Source organism: Chinchilla lanigera, unplaced genomic scaffold, assembly GCF_000276665.1.
Source record: "Chinchilla lanigera isolate Chin_1 unplaced genomic scaffold, ChiLan1.0 scaffold00155, whole genome shotgun sequence".
In the NCBI taxonomy this organism is placed as follows: Eukaryota; Metazoa; Chordata; class Mammalia; order Rodentia; family Chinchillidae; genus Chinchilla; species Chinchilla lanigera.
Window position 1 is genome coordinate 1,288,286 of NW_004955556.1, and position 20,715 is coordinate 1,309,000.

General features: G+C 47.0%; 1 protein-coding gene across 9 annotated transcripts in view; it reads right to left on the minus strand.

Annotated features, from left to right (window-relative positions):
* The window catches only part of Wdfy4 (WDFY family member 4), a 242,170-nt gene that overhangs the window by 109,316 nt on the left and 112,139 nt on the right, over positions 1-20,715 (minus strand). For all 9 annotated transcript variants that reach the window (XM_013508791.1, XM_013508792.1, XM_013508790.1 and 6 more), the window contains exons 37-39: positions 19,149-19,270; positions 17,369-17,554; positions 16,701-16,837 (exon numbers count right to left, since the gene is read on the minus strand). In XM_013508791.1, coding sequence (XP_013364245.1) covers positions 16,701-16,837; positions 17,369-17,554; positions 19,149-19,270 — 445 coding nt within the window. The remainder of the gene's footprint in view (positions 1-16,700; positions 16,838-17,368; positions 17,555-19,148; positions 19,271-20,715) is intronic.

A 20,715-nucleotide genomic window follows, 5' to 3' on the forward strand; every position in this document is an offset into this window, starting at 1 on the left:
ACCCCAGGTCGCCGAGTGAGAAAGAGGCACACAGAAGCACTGGCCAATTCACAATGCCTTTGCAGCACACAGAGAAATGAGCATGTGCTACCTCAGGTGATTTAAGTTTGGGAGTATTTGTCACTGCTGTACAACTTAACTCTTCCTGCATCATACCCAGGCCTGGGGTTGGGGCTTCATGGTAGAATGTATTCTCAGCCTGTGCAAGGCCCTGGGCTCAATTCCTAGTGTGTTCGTGCAAACGCATATACACAGCCATATTTTCAAGCAGGGAAAGAGATCAAGAGAGCTACAAGAAAGGCAATGTGGGGCCAGTTCAATCCTGTGAGCAAAATGTTGGAACATTTGAGCAGCGAGAGAAGCAACTTAATGGGCTTGGTGGATTACAGCCCAATTCTGAGATAAATGTGGATGAATCCCTATTGATATAAATAAAAGATTGAATAAATAAATGAATCGAAGAGAAAAGACAAAGTTTCCTTACATAAAAATTTCCAAACAATTTCCTTTATGTAGATACTGCTCCCTCCAGGGGGGTGGAGCTTAATTTAGGCTGAAAAGGACTTAGGGACAGTGGAGAAATCTGGCAGATACGACTTCAACTGTGTGATAAAAGCTATCATCTTCGGTGGAGATGTCACACAGATGTCATATACCCCTGAGGTGCACAGGGACAGGACCACTTCACTCCAAAGTCTGCCTATCAGGGTCCCAGAGCCCCAGAAAATCACAAGGAAAACTCAGCAAACTCAAGTGACAGATGCTCTAGCAACTCATCTAGGTCACAGAGAACAAGGATAGTTGAGAAACTGCCACAGACCCATGGAGAGGGAGGAGACCACGGAGACATGACAGCTAAGAGTGATGTGCTAGCCTGGGATGAATCAGGGATTAGTGGTAAAACTGGTGAAATCAAATGAAGTCTGGATTTAGTTCCCAGTAATGTATGAGTGTCAGTTCCTCAGTTTTGACAGAGGTAAGGGGCTACAGGGGAAATCTGATGGGGAAGATATGGAAGTAGTGGATGAATATGTAATGCTTTTAAAATACAAAGTTTGCTTAAAATACAATAGCTAAATACATAATATGTAAGAGCTAAATCTTGGAAATGGCCTATATATTCGTAAACAAATGAACAGATAAAGAAGATGTGGTATTTATATACAGTGGAGTACTACTCTGCCATACGGAGAGATAAATTTGAGTCATTTGTAGGAAAATGGGTGCAGTTGAGACCATAATGTTCAGAGGAATAAATTCGACACATGAGCTTAAATACCGCATCGTGTCTCTCATGAGAAACCCAAAGTATAATAAATAAATTAAAGAGCAAAATAAAAGACAGATAGTAGGAAATAGGGAGATAGACCTTTTGCAAAAGGTAGGGGGACAAAAGATGAAGGAAGGGAAGACGGAAGGGAGAGAAGGGAATGAAAAAAGAATCAGGATGTGTTATGTACATGCACCAATTCCCCGCCAAGCATGTGATCATTATATACTGCAAATATGTGCTAATAAAAATAAAAACTAAAAAATTACAGCAGGAATTCACCCCACCTTTCACCCTCTGCCCACTATGAGCCTGCTATGTGACACCCAGGTTGCTGTTCTCTCAGACACCAGCCACCACCTCTCGTGGGTACAATAGCCTCACTGCACTGACTGTGATTCATGTACTTAAACGCCATTACCTTTTGGTAAATCTTGTCACCCAAACTGTACAAGCCACCCGCTTCATCCAGTGTTTAACAGAGAAATAATAGTGGATTCCAAAATGCTAGGAAAGCTACCCGGTGAAAGAACAAAACCATCCATGGTAGTGTTTTCTATGAACAATTTAGGGGAACTTTAGGAATATAATTGCCAACTTAATTTCCATTTATAAAAACATTTTAAAACATAATCCTATATATATATATCTCCACTGTAGTCTTCTTCATAATTTTTCAAAGTTCCTGAATATTCACAAATAGACAGTTCCATAGAGAAAAGCCATTACCATCCTGTTTTAGGGTTAAATCTAGGTTCCTTTAGCATCTGGCTTTCTTGGGCCAAAGACAGGCTCCAGTTAGACTTGGGTATCTCCCCTTCCCTGAGCCAGAGACTTAGGCCACACACTGGTCACCTTTCCTGCCCGGTGCAGGCAGGGAGGACAGGAGACCTGACTGTGCCACGCAGTGCAAAAGTGGGCAACAGAGAAAATCACATCTGCATAGCTCTGTGAGGTGTTGCAAAGCAGTAGCTGTCACTACTGCTGGCCCCAGTGTGCCTCCCCAGCAGAAGGTAAAAGAGTGGCACTCAGTACCCATCATTTAGTACCTTTCTCATGTCACTCAGCACTCACACACAAGCACTGTGGCTGTCACACAGCATGAGGTGTGACAGCGAAACTAGCATGGATTTTCTCTTCTCCTCCACAGCATCACAGACAGAAGATTTGTTCTCAGCGTAGATCTTTGCAACCTCAGTGTTTGATGTTCTCTTTCTTTGTTGAGAACTTTCTCCTTTCCACTTACAGGAAGCACTTTAAGTCTTCTCTTTATAAAGCATATCTAATTTTCCAGCATTGCTATTCTTGCATTTGGGGATCATTAGTAAGTAAAATAAGGTGACTTACACACAGTGATACCGTGAGTCATTCTAATAACCAATTGGCTGATGATGACTGGATTTAGTTTAAAAATCACATAATGGAGACAGTTACTCAGTATGTAATGAGCAGGAAGAGTACACGGCACAGATCTGAGGGACAGAGGCTGGAGCAGTCACTTCCCAGAGGGACAGAACTGGACAATGTGAGCTTTTGACATTCCACTTAGATTGGTGCACAATTTGGAAAACCTGTTTCTGGAATTTCCTATGCTCAGGTGATGGGTAACTAATACTGCAAAGTTCAAAAGTGTAGATGAGGGGGCTGCTGAGCGTGTTATTCTTCAGCTTCCACATAAGGCTGGTGTATCTGCCTTGAAGTACAAGTTCTTTGTGGAGACTCAGATTTAGTCAAATAATAGAAGTGATTGGGCCGAAGTTATGGCTCAGGAGTAGAGCACTTGCCTAGCATGTGTAAGACCCTGGGTTCCATCCTCACTAACAACAATAATAGAAGCAATTAATAAGAAAGAGAACACTGCATAAAATGCTTTCTCTGTGGTCGGTAAAGCACATACAACATCCACATGTGTGCACATGAGATGTCAGCAGCCCCTTATGAAGCAAGTGCGACATGTGCCGAGTGACAGACCAGGCGGCTGTGCCCCAGCCGCAGCCAGGTCTTCAGGGAACATCTGCTTAGATGACTCAGGCCAGGAGATGCTCTTTCTGGAGTGCCCAGATAATTGCACTTTTCTCTGCTGTGGAGACACAGCCCCTGGATCCTTAATAAATGTCAAGCAATACCAGAGTAATAATCATATTTTCAGCAGTAATGACAAACAACTGGGGCTCCGCGTGGGTGAGGAGGGACTGGATCACCACAGCGCAATTCATCTCTTGTTAAATTCACTCACATATTAATTTCTAAGATGAACGGTGGTTTCTAATTTGTCTTTTTTGAACTGTGATGTTTTTATTAAATTCAATCGTCATGAGTACATGGAATATGGAGAATGACTATTTGAAAAAAAAAAAAAGAAAGAAAGAAAAACCACACTCTGGTGTAGAGGAGGACGGGAGCTATAGCAATGCAGGCCGGAGTTCCTTCCTCACCAAGGCCTCTCCTCAGCTCCCTGTGTGTGCTCACAGCCAGCCTCTGTGCCAGTCAGAAGGATGGACTGTGTCCCCACGATGGCCTTTCCCTTACTCGGCATCCTCACTGTCTATCAGCCTTGTCCTCAGAAGTCACGTGGGGAGGATATGTGGCTCCTCAGGCAAGGCCAATGAGTGGGGTGAGGGGAAGGGACAGGGTGAGAGATGAAGGTGAGGCCCCCCAGGACTTGCAGCCAATAGAAACAGCTTCCCCTAAACACATGTGAGACTTGTGGCCCCAGTAGGGACTGAGCCATGGCCCCTACACCCAAACTCCAACTAAGACTGAGTACCCCTGTCCCTCAGAATAAGACTGCATTTGGGAATGAGGCCTTTGAAGAGGTGATTAGGCTTCAATGAGATTGGTAGGGTTTCCCTCCAATCTGACTGGAGTCCTTACAGGAAGAGAAAGACAAAAGAGGAAGGAGCCATCCACAAGCTGAGATGAAGACAAAAGAGGATCCAAAAGAAGCCAACCCAGCCTTCTGACACTTCCTTCCTGGATCTCCAGTCTCCAGGACTAAGAGAAACTATATGTCTGTTGTCTGAGCTTCCCAGTGCAATGGCAGCCTGAGGAGATTAATTCAGGTTGGAGATCCCCTACCCAAACTGCTAGGGAACAGAAGTGCTTGGTATGTCCAGTGTTTCAGATTCTGGAACTTTTGCATACATATTAGTGGATATCTTGGGGATGTCTCCAGTACATAAACCCAAGACACATTATCCACACAACCTGCCAGTGATCTGACACTGTATCTTCTGTGCCTATCTCCTAATTGTCGCCTGTCACATGAGGTCCAGTGTGGAAGCCTCACCTCTGGCCACTATGTTGGTGCTCAAAAAGTGTCAGATTTTGGAGCAGTTTGAATTTCAGATTTTTCCATTAGGGAAGCTCAACCTGGACAGGTGTGACTACCAGATAATGCCGGGCATGGGGCCATCTGGACACCATAACTGACATTCCACATAGGAAAAAGAAAACTGGAATTTATGGAGAGGATTCTTTCTTTAGGTTAAGGAGACTGACAAGGTCACCTTTGCAGGACCATGGCAGGAAACGAACTTGGGGAATGCAGTCTAGGTCACTCCATCGTAACTGTTCTGAGTCCACCTTGGATGTTGTGGGACCCAGCAATGGTTTTTGACCAGGGCCATGATGTCATTGGATATGATCATTTAAACCTGACAGTGGGGGTAAGAGGGAGCAAGGGAAGCTACCAGGCTCCGGCCACCTGCTTGGTTCACCCAGGTCCTTGTTCTTAAGCATCACTGATGGGGGAGGTGTGAGAACTGTCTGGCCTCCCTGTCCATTGTGCATCCAGAGAGCCGGGACTGGCTCTGATGCTTAATTTTAGAATGCACTTTTATGACCTTAATACCCTAGGACTTGGCTTTCTTCTATCATTATTTGTTCGGGTCTTATTTCTTGATTTTATTGCATTTAGCCTCATCTAAAGGAAACCTAAACCCTTTGGAGAATACATAAGAATATAAATAAACACATAAAGTAAGATAGTCTGGTTATGATCCTCCAGTAATTCTGAGCCAGCCGATAGCCCACAAGGCAGAGGTCAGGACCGACTGTCCCTCTGCATCCCTCAGCCATCTGGTCTCAGACCTCAGTCCTCTTCCTCTCCTCTAAGTATCAAGTCAAGCTCTTCTAAACCCTCCCCAGGTCCTCTCTCTTCGGACCCCTCCTGTCCCATCATGACTGTTTCACTTGTCTCAGTGCGAGGCCTAGCAGGCCAGGACCACTCCATCTCCATCACCTGTCAGAGTCCCCAGCCTCAACCTGAGGCCTGGGCTACAGGAGGAAATCAAAGAAAATGGGAGATGTTTGAGGAGGATGCTCGGTAGAGAGCTGGAGATGGATGGAGGTGAAGCAGCAGATGGGTCCAAGACAGAGACAGACTCTGGGGTCCCCTGGAGGATGTGGGGTGGAGCTTGGCCAGGGGGTCTTGCCATCTCTTCCCAGTCTATTCCTCCTCTGCTTTCTGGACTCAGCCAAACGGCCTCTCTCAGTGCTCAGCACATGAGGTCATTCCTAACCCAGCCTCGGCACAGCTGGTCCTTTCTGAGCTCCTCCAAGATGTCAATGGCTGCTTCTTGCTCTCGGCCACTATCACTTCCCCAATAAAAACACCTGGCAAAGTCCCGTCCCCTCCAGCAGTCATCAGGCAGTATCTGGCCAGTCATATGCTTCCTTTGGGTTATTTGGCTCCTCTCGCATCTTCTCATATGTTCACCTTGATTGCAGTCTGCTGCCCACCAGGTGCCTTAGAGGAGCTGCCTTCCCCACTGGCTCAGCTGTCGCCTGAGCCCATACGCAGGTCCTAGGAGCAGGACCCAGGCCCCAAAACTCTCCTGACCCAGGCTTGTGCAATGGCTTTGACTCAGGGGCCTCAGCTTCATTGCTTCGTTCCTTCATCATTCTCCCATATTAGTTGATAAATTAGCACAAAAACTCTGTGTCTCGCCCTGGGGCCCCCCATCTCTGGACTCCAAAGTGTCTTCTTACCCCCAACCCCCACATTCAGTCTCCCTTCCCTTCTTTGTTAGTCAAGTTTACATCCACCCCCATCCACACGGCAAAGATAAGCAAACCTCCCAACTTCCTGTTCTGAGACTTTGAAAGACTTTTTTAATTAACCAAAATGGTTTCTCATAATAGATGTGTCCCAGGGCGAGCGCGTGCTGCCATCACGCGACAGGCGCCCAGCGGCCAGGCTGTGAGCGGACGGGCACCTAGCGGGTTGTGAGTGGCAGCAGCGCCTCAGGAGGGCCCCAGCCCGCGTCTGCACTCCACGACCATCTGCCGTCTCATCACTCAGATAGTTGGGGATGCTTCTGTCTTTCGCCATGCTACAGCATGTTTTGCCTGGGTGGATATGGCCAAAGTTCCAAACATTTAAATTTAGAGAAATCAATGAAAATGTCACCCATAAATCATAATTTTTAGAAACTAGAAATATTCCCTTGGTTGTCCCCACCACAACCTCAGTGTGCAGAAAACAAGCATGCTTCACCTTAGAAAACCCAATATACCCAAATCTGCCCCTCGAATATATACCCAGCTATGATTACCCTTGAAATCAGAGGACTACATTCCATTACCCAAAGTGTTTGTCCCAGTGTTCCTTTAAATTGCCAAGTTCCTAAATTAACTTCAAATCTGCTTTAACTTACAGAATCTTCATACAGATGCCTTTGTTCTGAAAACCATCTACTGCATATCCTCTAACTAGGGGGACAAATAACCCCACTACAAGGACTCCTGAAATTAGGGACTACTCATCTCTATATTCTTAGCAAGCAAAGCTATGCTATTCAATAAACTCATGCATTGCTGAACTGCATATGGAGAAGTGTTTGTGTACATTAAAATATTGTCAGTTGAGCTGTAGACTTGAGTCTTAAGTAAGCTGAAATGTTCCTCTACAATGGCCATGGCATATGCAAGTGATGGTGACCGGCCTGACTGTGTAATGAACTAAGTCACCAAGGAGGAGAAGGATGAAAGGGCCAGAAGGAGGCAAACAGGTCCAGCCAATCCTTTCAGAGGAGACATCTTGGTTTGAGTAAAACTCTTTGGAGAAGGGGCTGAACATCTTTGCCAACGACCCTTCAAGGCATTATTTGGACAGGATATACCCTTCAATGAGCAGCTGGGCCCTAGGTAGAAGATACCCATCCATCCGTGGGGCATACAGGTTCCCAATGTGGTCCTGCTGCCCAAAATAAGCCAGCTATAGCTGCATTTCTTGTAAGGCCAAATGAGCAAAAGAACAGTCAAAGAGGTGACTTTCCACCCCTCATGGTGGAGCGCTGTGACAGGCTCCAGACCGAAGGGTATAGACAGCAGGAGAAAGGACCATAAGCAGCCGGGATGAGGAGTTACTGCTGCTACCGATCACTCAGAGTGTGAGTGGTAAAGCTGAGTGGTGCTGAAGCAGCCCATGTTTCAAGATAAGTTTTAAGGACAAATGTTCAAAAGGAAAATTCTAGTTGAGAAAATCCTCTTGGCTAAGGGAGCAGATGCTTGCTGCACATCTGGTCAATGTCATCTGATTTTAGCTGCCCAGTCCCTTGGTCTGCCTGAGGTTTCCGCAGCAGGCCACTGTCCAGTGAGTGAATGAGCTAAAGGACACCACTTTGGGCAAACAAAGGAGGACAGGCCATTTGGGGGAGTTAGTACTTCAGCTGGATGTTCTCATAGCTAGACTTGACCTTGACCTTGATCCTTTTGAGGGAATGAGTCTCCTTCTCTCCCTCCCTGCCTCCCTCCCTCTCTCTCTCTCTCTCTCTCTCTCTCTCTCTCTCTCTCTCTCTCTCTCTCTCTGGCCTCTGTATTCTTTTTGCATTTATGTGAAATCTTTACACGAAACTGAAGGACCGGCCTAGCACCAACCATGCCTGGAAAAATCTTACAAGAGGTTGTGGGATTTGCTCCTCACCTACAGCAGAGGACCACACCTCAGGTCTCCAGTGGCCCAGAGTCTCCTGTCTCCATGAATGACAATGATGAGGAGGACATCCTGGCCCTGGGCTGTCTGCTGTGATGAGAGATGCGCCTTTAAGGATGCCATCAGGGTGGCTCCAAGAATGAAAGCTTTGGGGCCTTGAGCATGATGGTGTCTATCTTGGGGAGCATTTTTCCCAGCAGATGTTGCGGACTTGTGATGTTTCAGATGCTCTTAATCTAAGGGGGTTGCTGCTCTCAGCACTGCCATGTGCTGGCCCCAGCTATATTTCCAGAGAACAGGGGCTGTCTGAAGAAAACAGGAAGAAATCTGAACTTGAACCAAAGGTGGCTGGACACTACGTTTAATAAGAGCAGCTTTTCCTTCTGGAGTAGGGAGGGGTGTACCTGACCTGCTTCCAGCAAGTCAGAATGACATCCCCTGAACCTCACTGACAAGAACCATATGTGAAAAGATTTGCCTTAGAACATCTGTAAAGGGTAAATTTGGCTAGAGAATGTAAGCTACAAGTTTGAGCAATTTTTCTGTTGTGATATTTTTGAGCATGAAGAACAGAACATAAACGAACATTAAATACCAAGATCAAATACGAAAAAAAGCACAAAACAGAGGAACAAATATATCAAGTGAGCACTCATGTTGTGTGGTACACAACCTCCCTTTGATGCAAGGGCTGAGCAGCAGAATGGAACTTTAATATATACCGCTAACAGCAAAAGCGACCGCTTTTATTGAAGAAGCAGAAAAAAAACAGAAACTACGTTGCTCTAAGCAGTTTTGAAATGAATATCTAATTCAAAACTTCCCCTGTGCATATAATCGCATGCTAATTTACATTTTAATTACTTCCTAAGAAATCAAAAGCATTTGTTGACAGTAGAACATAATGTCAACTTCACGGTGCACTGTTGGTGGATGCTTAATGAACTTAATTAGATAATTAGTGATGTTAATTATCTTTCTATTATGAAGATAAAGATGTCTCACAAATGATGCACTTGGTAAAGAAACATCATTAAAAGCATCAGTGTTTGCTTTGTTCATTTACATCTATTTTTCAAACTCCTGTAACAGGGGCTTTTGATAGACTATTGACATTTAAGACGTCCTTAAAACAGAGAAAGGAGTCACTGTTTTCCATCAGCCTGCCACTGTCCTGCCCCCTCATTCCAGATTCTAACACGGATATGAACACTGTCCAGGGAAGCTCCTGTGTCCACAAGACCTCTGTCATGAGAAACTGCCATGTAAGGACCTTCTGATCAACCAGCAACCCTGTATGTGATGCTGGTTTCATAAGATCATAACAGGGCTGAAAATTACCATCACCTAGTGACGTCAGAGCCCTCCTAGCATCACAGCCCTGCACATTGCTGGCTTGTTTGTAGCAGTGCTGGTGCAAACCAACCAACTGCACTGCCAGTCCTCTATAAAAACATAGTTTATATGAATAATGGGGGAAAATGACAAGACACAACTAAGTGACTGGTACGTGTATATGCTACATTATACTTTTTATAGCAGCTGTAGAGTGAGTACCTTCTATGACAGTAGCAAGCGTCCTGTAAACAGCACGTGATGCTGGGCTGGCAGTAGCCTGGCAGAACTTGTGTTTATGGTGTTTCCTGACTGTGTCATTTGATTTAACCTCTGATCACGGTGGCCCTAGGAGCAGAGGGCTATGCCACATACATGCATAAGTATACTGTTAACAGCTAAACAGCAAAATCACCCCATGAAGGAGCTACGTGTTTCTCAGAACATATCCTCAGTAAGCAGCTTGTGACTGCACTGTCCCTCCACAGTTATGGTGTAGAGTTCCTTGTTCAAATGAATTCCTTCCCACTGACTCCTCACGGATGGGATGGGCGGGTTTATGGAGTAGGGTGTGGATGTGTGTTCTTGTGTGTGTTAGTCGAGGAAAGAGATGACACAGTTGAGAGTACAGGTTACTGGAAGAAAATATAAAGAGCTGATTCTCCCCTTCTCCTACCCCCTACCCCATCTGGTGCATTCTGCAGGGCCTCTGGTGTCCTCAAGGGGCACTGGGGAAGGTCTCATCTGGCATGCTGGGTAGTGTCCCAGCACTGCTGCCTATAAGACTGTGAGCTCCCACATGTACTGCACAGACTTCATTAGTAGAAGTGGAAAAGGAAGCCACAGAGGAATAAAAGATAAACCACTGGATTCATGATCACTCTCTTTCTTCCTGTTCCTGGAACACCTCCAAAAACAGAGCTTAACTAAGTCCTTCTGGACATAGTCCCCAACCCGGCAGCACTGCAGAGAGCTCCTGGTCCAGGCTGGGGACAGTGGCAGTAGTCCAGGGCCAGAAAGGCATGAAGAGGAAGGAAGCCTTGGCAGCCTTAGCCGGCACAAGTCAGAGCATCGAGACTCAGTCTAGAGAGAGCAGCCTTAGGATATGCTCACCCAAGAGAAGTTCACACTGTCTGTCCGAGCCCCAGCTGGGGTTTTCTGATTATTGTCTCTTATTCCTCAACAAGTGGCCTGATCTGATTATTTGCTCATAACTTTTCCCTCCACCAAATACAGTGGGCTTCCCAGGCTTTCTGAGTTGCTCTTCCTCAGTCTTCAAGGGCTTTGCCCCCTTGGCTTGCTCATCTCCTGGTTTGTGGGCAGAGTGTGGTTTCTCTCCTCGCCAGCATCCATCAAGAGCAAGTCACCAGGATTACCCTTCTCATTGGACCCCCTGCCCTTTTGACTTTAGAAGTCTTCCTACATCGTAACCTTCTCCCAATCTAGGCCACGTACTGCCAGGCCTTTCTCTCAAAATCATGTCCTTCTCCAGGGCAGCCCTCCTCACATGCCCATAGACATTACCCTGCACACTGCGCCTTTAAGTAAAAACATTTATTACAAGGACCTCTAGAATTCCAGGTTTTTAAAATTTCCTACTAGCTCTGAAATACCTTTGACTTTGCCCTTCACAAAAGAATACCCCTGAAAATTCTGGTTTCTGCTTCCACAGTTGCATTTTGATGTTTCAAAATGTTTCTTACCATCTACTGCACCACTAACTTCCCCTTCCTTTCAAAGCCTACTTTTGCTCTTTTTGCAAATCTAAAAGTAGGCTTTTGCAAAGCCTACTTTTGCCACTTTTGCAAATCTATTCTCACCCCAGAGCTCTTCAGACTTGAAGGAATGAATTCTGAAGTTTGGGCCTGCTATGCCATCACCCTGAACACGGAGAAGCCCAGCAAGGGGCTGATGGTAATTATGTCCACTGGCAGGGGACATACACAGACAAGCTACCAAGGAGGACCAGGGACTGCCTATCATGCCTGTAGTGACAGCCACAGCCTCCCAGCACTCACACTTGCTTTCTTTTCCATAATTTTTATTTGGGTTTCACTAGCTCTTTAAAGAGAAAATAAGTGCACAGAAATATTTATGCATGGCATGGGAAGAAGGAGTTTTAGAACCATCCCGTGCAGGGGAGGATGTTGCTAGCAAAAGGCAGGAGGGAAGGCTGGCCAGAAGCTGAAAACTGTTGACATGACATGTGGATTCACTATTATTTTCTCTACTTTGGTGGATGTTTGAAAATTTCCGGGGTGGTTTTAAAGAGATAATGGGTGAAGCGTTCACAGCGGATGGTCACAGACATCATTGCCCTCCCTGGGGACCTCACCAAGGCCCTTAATGGGGTTATTACTGATTTGCTGATTTTGGTTGGCGTCCTGTCCTCTGCCAGGGTGGGATGGTGGATCTGGCCATGATGGGCTATGGATGGCAGATCCACAGTCATCAGCCCTCAAAGGTGCCCTGCCTCTTAGACCCCAGAGGCCATCTTCAAAGAACCCCTGGGGCATTGGGACAAGTGCCCGGTGTTCTGCTTCTGCCCAGGGCTGCCTCTGCCCAGGGCAGAGGCAGAATTGCTCAAACACATCTTTGGAGTTTTAGCAACTTGGATGCACCAGCCCCCAGCTTCTGATATCTTCCAGTCCCTTCTGCTACTTCCCACATGGGCCTGACCTCCCTCTGGGGCCATTTCCGCTGTCTACCAAATACCCTTGAAAAGAGCAACTGGAAGCTTGCCCGGGTGTGTCCTGTACTCTAGCCCTACTTTCTCCCCATCCTCTGCAGAGCTCAGGGAATGTTTCTAGCCACACCCCTCCCTACCCTGTTCCCCCTCTTCTCCCAGGCAGGGCCTCCACCTCCCTGCCCTCCTCTCTTTGCTCATCCCAGGCTGGCGTGGTAGAATTTTCATGCATGTCCTTTGATATTTGCTTCTCTAACCACTGCTGCTATGGCCCCCAGTCGCCACGTGAACCATGCTGCTGGTCAGCCTCCTGCAGCAGCGCCCTCTTCCTGTCTAACCTGTGGGCACAGAAATGTGCCCACAGATCACACCTAGCATGACCCATGGTGTCCAGACAGCCTCTACCCACTGGCCCCAGTGCCCACTGGATTGGTGCTCATGGCCTCCTGCCTCGCATGCCGAGATGTCACTACCTACGAAGCCCCTTCCCCCAGCCCCAGCACCCCAGCGCCCATTTGCTATGTGCAAATGCTTTTCTTTTGTTTCCATGTCAGCAAATGATGATATTTCTTATATTTTGGAATAACTGTAGATGTGCAAAGGAGTTATAAAGATCATTCTCAGATTTCCTGGCTAACCCTCCCCAGGATTCCCACAATGCAAATTAACATCCTACATTGTTGTTGTATGCACCAAAACTAAGATGCCACCATGGTTGCTGATGTCTTTTCAACTGGCTCTTAAGTAGGATGTCTGAAATTTCTCTACTTACCCTGCTGTGAAGAGAGAGAGACCCTTGGCCTGGCCCGAGTGTGCACCGTGGGTCCCTCCTGGCAAAGAGTGGATGTGACCAAACAGCTTCTAGAATGCCCTAAATTGGCTTTTGGTGACCTTAAAGCAGCCACGTCCCCAGCCTCTGCTCAGAAGGCTGAGAACCACGGCCTGTACCATGCTAGAAACAGTGACCTCATAGTTTGGTCCCAGGGGGGGGCCATGACCAGCCCAAGGAGAAAGGAAAAAGGATATCTATCAAAGGAAATAGCATTTGCCAAGTCTGTCTTGCTTCCAAGTCGAACTCACCAGCTAAAAAGGAAACATTTTCTAGTGGAAACGAAGGTAGGACGAGGGATGGTGGGCCCACCATCATCTGCCTCGCTTCCAGGAACAATTTATCAGGGTAGCGGAGCTGTCAGCGCTGACATGATAAGGAATAACACCACATGAATAATGCTTCTGCCAACACCAACTCCTTTAATTACAAGCCTCTTCTTTCCAGAAGAGAGACAGAAGATGCAAAAACACCAATTTCATGCACTTGTGCCTGAGTAATGTCTCTGTGCTGCTTTTTCCAGATGGCGACCTCCTCACTGGAGGACTAATGATGTGGGCATATTTAGGGAAAAACCAATAACGGAGTCTTTAACCTTCAACAACAAAAAGCGTGTTGTACAAAATGTTCCTGGGGATGCATTAGAAAATATCAATTACACTGCTCACTGAGGTGTAATCAGCTGTAATAATCAAAATTAATTTTTAAAAATAATTAAACAGACCCCAGGGCAAATAGTCAAAGCTCTCTTCCTATGACATCACAGTGCACACATGGACCCGAGAAAGTGCGCCTTCTGGCAGCGGCTCCCAGAGACAAGAGGGCTGGTGCAGGGTCTGCAGCTGCAGAGTTCATCTAGGCACGAGAAGGGGCACCTGTCTGCCCTCCTTGTGGACCATTCTGGCTCTCACTCCTAGCAGCCTGCTCTGCAGCAGGGGTGGTGTCCAACCAGACCGAGTTACCTGTCTAGGATGCTGCTAAGCCCAAGTACAGTATTTCGCTGCTGAAATGCCTTTAAAATGCATAAAGTTGGGGGCTTGCTTGTTTAGTTGTTTGTTTGGTACTGGATTTTGAACCCAGGAGCTTCATACTGAGCAGTATCCTTAACCCTTCTTTTAAATTTTTCATTTGAGGCAAGGTCTTGCTAAGTCTCTATGCTGCCCGGGTTGGGCTGGATCTTATGATCTTCTTGCCTCTGCCTCCCAGAGTGCTGGGACTACAGACATGTGTTACTATGCCCAACATGCATAAGGTATTTCAAGTTGTGGGAAAGATAAAGAAATCAGGTTGAAGAGCAAGTGAGAATCAAGGGAAGGAAGAGTACACATGTGTGCTTATAGGCGCTGTCCCTGAGACATGTGCAGTTATAAAGTCTGACCATGCTAAGCTTTCTGAGCCTCTGAGGATCCAGATCAAAGAAAAAGATCAGAGCCTCTCCCACTGAGGTGCTGAGAGTAGAGTTGCCTCAGTGCTAAAAGCAGAGGGAGGTCCCCATTTGGCTGTCAGGAAGTGGGGATGGCACAGTACCTGTGGCCCCCAAGGGGTTATGGACACCCAACCTGCACCTCCCCTTATGTGACAGTCCTCTCTGCCTGGTCTGGCTTGGCCTTCCCCAAGCATCACAGGTCCCTGTCCTGCCTCAGGTCTCTCATTGTTGACAAGGACAGCCTTGCCAACCCCCATCTCTACACCCAGGTCCTTCACAGCCAACTCCCTTAGCCTGCGGGATTGTTCCTCATGGCAAGCAGCACGCTGACACTTACAAATGTATTTACCTACATATTGTCCTCCTCACTCCCCGAGATCAGCTGTAGAAGGGCGGAGTTGGAGCCACCAAGCTTGGGCAACTCAGTGAGACTCCATCTCAAAATAAATCATTAAATAAGGGAGGGGGCTGGTGGCATAGCTCAGGGTGAAGGCCCTGGCTGCCACCCTCAAAACTACAACCTTGGTGCTTAGAACAGGGCTCAGATCTGGCACTTGATAAATGTCGGTTGGATGAAATGAATAAGGACAGTGTCTTCAAACAGCCATGTGCTTCAGTGTCCAATCTGGAAGAAGATGGGTCCCTTGCTCCCAGCTCCAGTGGCTATACCCCAGCAGCCTCATCAGTGCCAGCCTTCTGGATCCACATGTATGGATGCGAGGCTTCATCAGGCAGAGCAGCTACAGGCAGCCTGTAAGCCTCTTCTCTCCCACATCTAGACACCTGAGGCCACAGCGGACAGAGATTTGGAGCAAGGGCAACTTGAGGTCCTCCTATTTTTCCTAATATTATCAGGAAATCTGCAAGGAGTGCTGGCTGCCAGCTGCACTTCCACATTCCCAGGGTGGTTTGTCCCATTTAGAGAAAGAGATACAGACTCAGGAAAGCAAAAGAATTTGCCCAACCCCAAGGGCACGTTTAAGATCAACCACAACCCGCCCCTGAAATAAGTCCATAACCCAGCATTAAGATACAGGACTGACTGCTTTCCAAACACAACAACCTCAGCAGCATCTCCAGGCCCAGGAGTTCTCACAGAACCTGCCCCTCCCCACCAGGAGGTGGCGCTGGCTGTCTCCATGCCTGTCTGAAGCACTGACACAGAAGTTGGGTCCTCCAAGGCAATATGGCTTCTGCCTGGCATTCTCTCTAACTGTCTCTGTCCCCCTCTTTCCTGCTTGACCCTGTTGACCCTGCAGGGGGCTGGAAAGAAGCCTCGTTCACATGGAGAGGCTGTGTAGAAGATCCCACCAACACCCTAGCTGGAGTCTCAGGTCACAGCCAGCAGCAGCCCCCGGGTGGGCGTGTCACAGCCTCAGTGGAGCAAGATGCCCCCACTCTAGGTGTGCTCTACAATCTCCCAACGGCATACACAGTCACCAAATGTCATTCTTGGTGCCACTGAGTTTCAAACTGGTTTCCCACACAGCTTTGGAAAACCCCTGACTCTGCCCGGCACTGTCCCAAGGACCCTCCATGGTGTCTACCAGGAGAACCCAGTGGACCACCAGGGTCGGTGTCCTTCGCTGGGCTTATGTGCTCAAGGCCACTGCATGCACAGTGGACTACTGTCTCCTGACAGCATAGGGCACAGAACTCCCAAGGACTGGGTCCTGCCAGCTCTGCTTTTAGCATATTTACATTTTAGGTTTGATGGTAGAAGACAAAAAGACAGACTTTGTAGAGATGGGGTTGGGGCCAAGGGAAGGAGAAATGATCAAGATATGATATCTACATGTACCAATTCCTCCAAATGAATGTAACTATTATGTGTCCCAAACATACACAAATAAAAATCTCATTTATGTATAAAATGAAACAACTATAAAATGAGCTATTTATACACAAATCACAGTTTACCTAATTATTCCCCTTACTTTTAAGGGATTTTTCCCCAATCTTTTCAATACTAGGGAAAGCACTGAAATAAACACCTTTGTAAAATAAATAATAAACAAATGCACAAACGACATGCTACCTCTACATCACTCCAAGTAACACCAGCCTGACACCCGGGCCCCTGCACATGACTTCGGAGAAGCCACTTGAACACCTGCCACACCCAGAGGTACATGTGCACAGGTCACACAAGGTGACAGAGAGCACAGAGGAGTTGTGACTTGGGGCCTTCCTTGGGGACTCAGGGTGTGGGCTCACCTCAGCCCTGCACGTAGGGTCCTTGGCCTGGCGCCCCGGCATCAGTCGCATGGCTGAGGACAGGCTTCCACTCCATGACGAGACTTTGCTCTGCCGTGTGACATTCGAGCGGCTGGCCAGCGCCTTCTTCTCGGTTGCTGGGGGTGGGGAGCGAAGAACAACAGACCGGAAGTTGGGAGAAAGACAGAGAGCTGCCTGGTTCCCAGCCAGCCAGCCAATGGCTCTACTTCTGCTCCCCACTTCATCTTCTGAGCTCACCTAGTTAAGAGACATCATATAGGCTTGGGGGTCCCCACACCGGGCCTAAGACCTTAGCGCCATGGCTTGTGGATGTGTAGTAAGATGTTGACAACTTAGCCAAAGTGGCTGGGCTATAATTTCTCATTCTGTAAAGTGAGGATCATAGTATCTGAACTCACTGAGGTGTCATGAAGATTACATAAGCTTATATTCTTGAAGGAGCTGGAGCATGGTAGTGCATTTCTGTAATCCCAGTACTCTAGGAGATAGTGGCAGGAGGATCATAAGTTCCTACCCAGTCTGGACAATTTAGCTACTTAGTGAGGACATATTTCAAAATAAAAAATCAATAAAAAGGGTTGGGGATATAGCTCAGTGTAAAGGCCCTGCTTCAAACCCCAGTGCTATAAAGAATAAACAGGTGACACCTAAGTAATGCTGCCAGGCTTTCAGCATGGTCTCCTCCCACAGTGGGGTGACCTCTTCGATCTTCACTTCACTCTCTCCAGGTTTCACGGAGAGGTCAATCTTGAAGGTGTCTTCCAGCGCCTGCCTCCTCTGCGCCACGAGCTGCTGCCACAGAGCCTGAACAGTCTTCTTGATGTTGTGCTGGGCTGGTGAGAGAATGCAGGGCACTATCAGAAGGACCTTGATCTCCACTCAGAGAGCTAGGAGCAGACAAAGCTAGCTGCTTTTACCCAAATGCTTCTCCTGTAAGCCTTGAGCTTCAGCAGCCAGTACATAGAGCTGCAGCACTGATCTACTACTTCCAACACCCAAGCAAGCTGGCCTGTCCCACCTGCAACTGCCTTCCGCCGAGTCCTGTCAGCCTCCTGTGTCTAGGTCAGGAAAACACAACTGAGGATATTAGGGACAATGTCCCCACCTCCCCCATCCACTGGATCTCAGAGATGTTTTGTGTGAGACCAGCATGCAGCCCCATAGCTGCCCTCACAGCTCCTTCCAGCCTCCTCTTACACATTGGTTTATCTGGGCAAAGACACCAAGCCTAAGACTCCTGTCCTAGCACCAGGTCATTCCCAGCACCCACCTATCTCTATGTCCTGGATTTCCTCAGACCTGGATCAGTCTACTAGCCAGCTCTGCCTGCTCAGCCCATATCTGCAGCCCCTGAACTGTGCCCTAACTTCCTCTCACCTTTGGCCATCTCTCTAGGCCTAGCCCTCTAGGCTATTCTTACCCTATAGAGCCAGCCACTGCCTGGCCCAGCTCTCCAGCCATAACCCAAAGCATGCACATTTATGCTCTTGCAAACACTGCATGAGGACAAACTTTGAAGTCACAAGGTTTTGGGGCACAGGCTTTGAGTACCTGTCCTATATGACCAGAACACAGAGGTACTTGGCCTACAAACTTATATCACAGGGTATATCACCAGGTCAGTGGCACAGCCTATAAATCAAAGTGACAGAGGAAGGCCTATTGCAGCCCCCAGTTCCTGGAGACATAGAGAGAGAGAGACAGAGAGAGAGAGAGAGAGAGGGAGAGAGAGAGAGAGAGAGCGCTCCTGGATGCATTCAACTGGCTGCTATATATCTAGACATAACATCTATGTTATATATAAACTTTTAATCCCTTTAAGTTGATTTGAGATTAGCAAATCCAAGAATAAACTCCATAAAACACAAAGTCTTATAGAAAATAATGAGTGTATGTACTCCTTTCCTATTTTCTAGGGAAGAAGCTGAGGGGTGAGAAGGTAGTTGAACTAGGTGAGATGCCATGCCAGTTTCAACTCACAACAAGGTGCCCAGGGTTGCAGTGCGCAAGTCAAGCTTCTAGACTAATGATTGGAACCTATGGCATGTGCACCGCAGTGGGCTGTTTGTTTCATTGAAATCTCTAAAAGGTTCATCATCACTGTTCTAGACTAACCCAGTCCCACAGAGCTTTCTCTCCATCCATCCGTCTGTCTGTCCATCCATCCATCCATCCACCCATCCATCCATGTATTCCTTCCTATTCCATTTCTAATATACAAAGATTATTCCACTTAATTTCTACCAGAAGACTTGCTGTACTGCTACATCACTCTGGGACATCCTAGCTCCTCTTCTGGCCTTTGAAAATGTCCTCAACAGTTTTTCCTCCTTACTTGGGGAGAGATGAATGGAAGGCTGCAGGCTGGCAGGTACCATGGCCCATCCACTCCCCCACACAAAGAAACAAACAGCAAGTACAATGTACCATCACTCAGGCTCGGGACATTCTCTTCTCTTTTCTCATTCACTTCTTCGCTTGGGGAAAGGAAGACTTGGTGGTAAGGAGTCATTCGAGGTTTGGGCTCCAATCCGAATCCTTCTGGGTAACTGGTGGCAGACAAGAGGTTTTTCACCATCAATTCAAGTTTCTTTAGGATCCTTCTAAATCTGCTCTTCAAACTCATACAGAGCAGTATGGAAAAAAGGGTCAAGTCTACAGTGTAAAGCAGACCCATTATAATAACTTCCACAGAAGTTGTTGTACAGTGGTTTTCTGGATGGTAGGAAGAACACCTCCTCTTTGCATGAAGTCCTATGTGCAGAAATCCTGCCCGTGCTTCTAGCAGGCCCCATGAGCCCTCTCCTGGTTCCTTGGTCATTTCTTTCTATGAACTCCTAAAGCATCAAAATCTCTTTGGTTTGGAACTAATTTCAGCCCTCCTTCCCTAGCTTCATGGGTGTGCAAACTATACAACTGCACAGGGTCCTACACTTAGAAGAGCTCCTGCTTGGTCTCTGCTGTCACCATCTTGAAAGTCTTAGTAATTTTTTAAATGAGCCCCATATTGTAGTTTTTCCAGGATCTCCCACATGATGGATCCAGCTCTGGGTAGACATGGTAGCCTATTCACTGGGCTCCCCAACAACCATGTGCTCTGGGGTCCAAATGTGTAGGACATGGCTGGGTGCCCTCCTCCAGGGGTCACCTCAGCCTCTTGAGCAGAATAAACATTTAGCAAAGGCTTGGTGACTGAACCTACAATGGAAAATATATGAGGACACCAATCCTAAGATTTGTAAACTAGGTCACCTTTAGAGGTTGGAGCCATTTTGCCACACAGAGGGGCTTGGGGGGCATAGGAAGAGCACAGTCTACTTGGTCTTCTGCTCTTTTTACCTGTGTTTTCAACGTGAAATACAAAAAGAAAAGAAAAACTCCCAAATGTAAACACACAATGACAATTGGATCTTTCATTTCAGACCAAAAAAAGGGCAAGGGCCCCATCCTTGCTGGGGGGTCTCCCCAGAGAGTTTTAAGACGAGTCAGGTCTCATTCTTTATAATGTTCAATGGTCACAGATGCAAGATTAAGGGGCTTTATTTTTCCATGTGCTATAATTTATGATTTTTACTGGAATAAATATGATCAAGAAAAAAACAACAAGAGCTACTCCAGAGGCTGAGGCAGGAAGATTGCAAATTCAGATGGCCTGAGCAACTTAGTGAGATCCTGTCTCAGAAATTAAACAAAAAATTTAAAAGGGTCTGGGAATGTAGCTCAGTGTGATAGTCCTGGGTTCAATCTCTGGCAGCAGCAAATAAAAGAGAAGAAAAGAGAAAGGAGGGGAAGGGAGGAGGAAAGGGAAAGGGGAGGAAAGAGGGAGAGAAGGAAAGACAGAAGGAAGGAATGAAGGAAAGACAGAAGGAAGGAAGGAAGGAAGGAAGGAAGGAAGGAAGGAAGGAAGGAAGGAAGGAAGGATGGAAGGAAGGAAGGATAGAAGGAAGGAAGGATAGAAGGGAGAAAGGAAGGATAGAAGGAAGGAAGGAAGGAT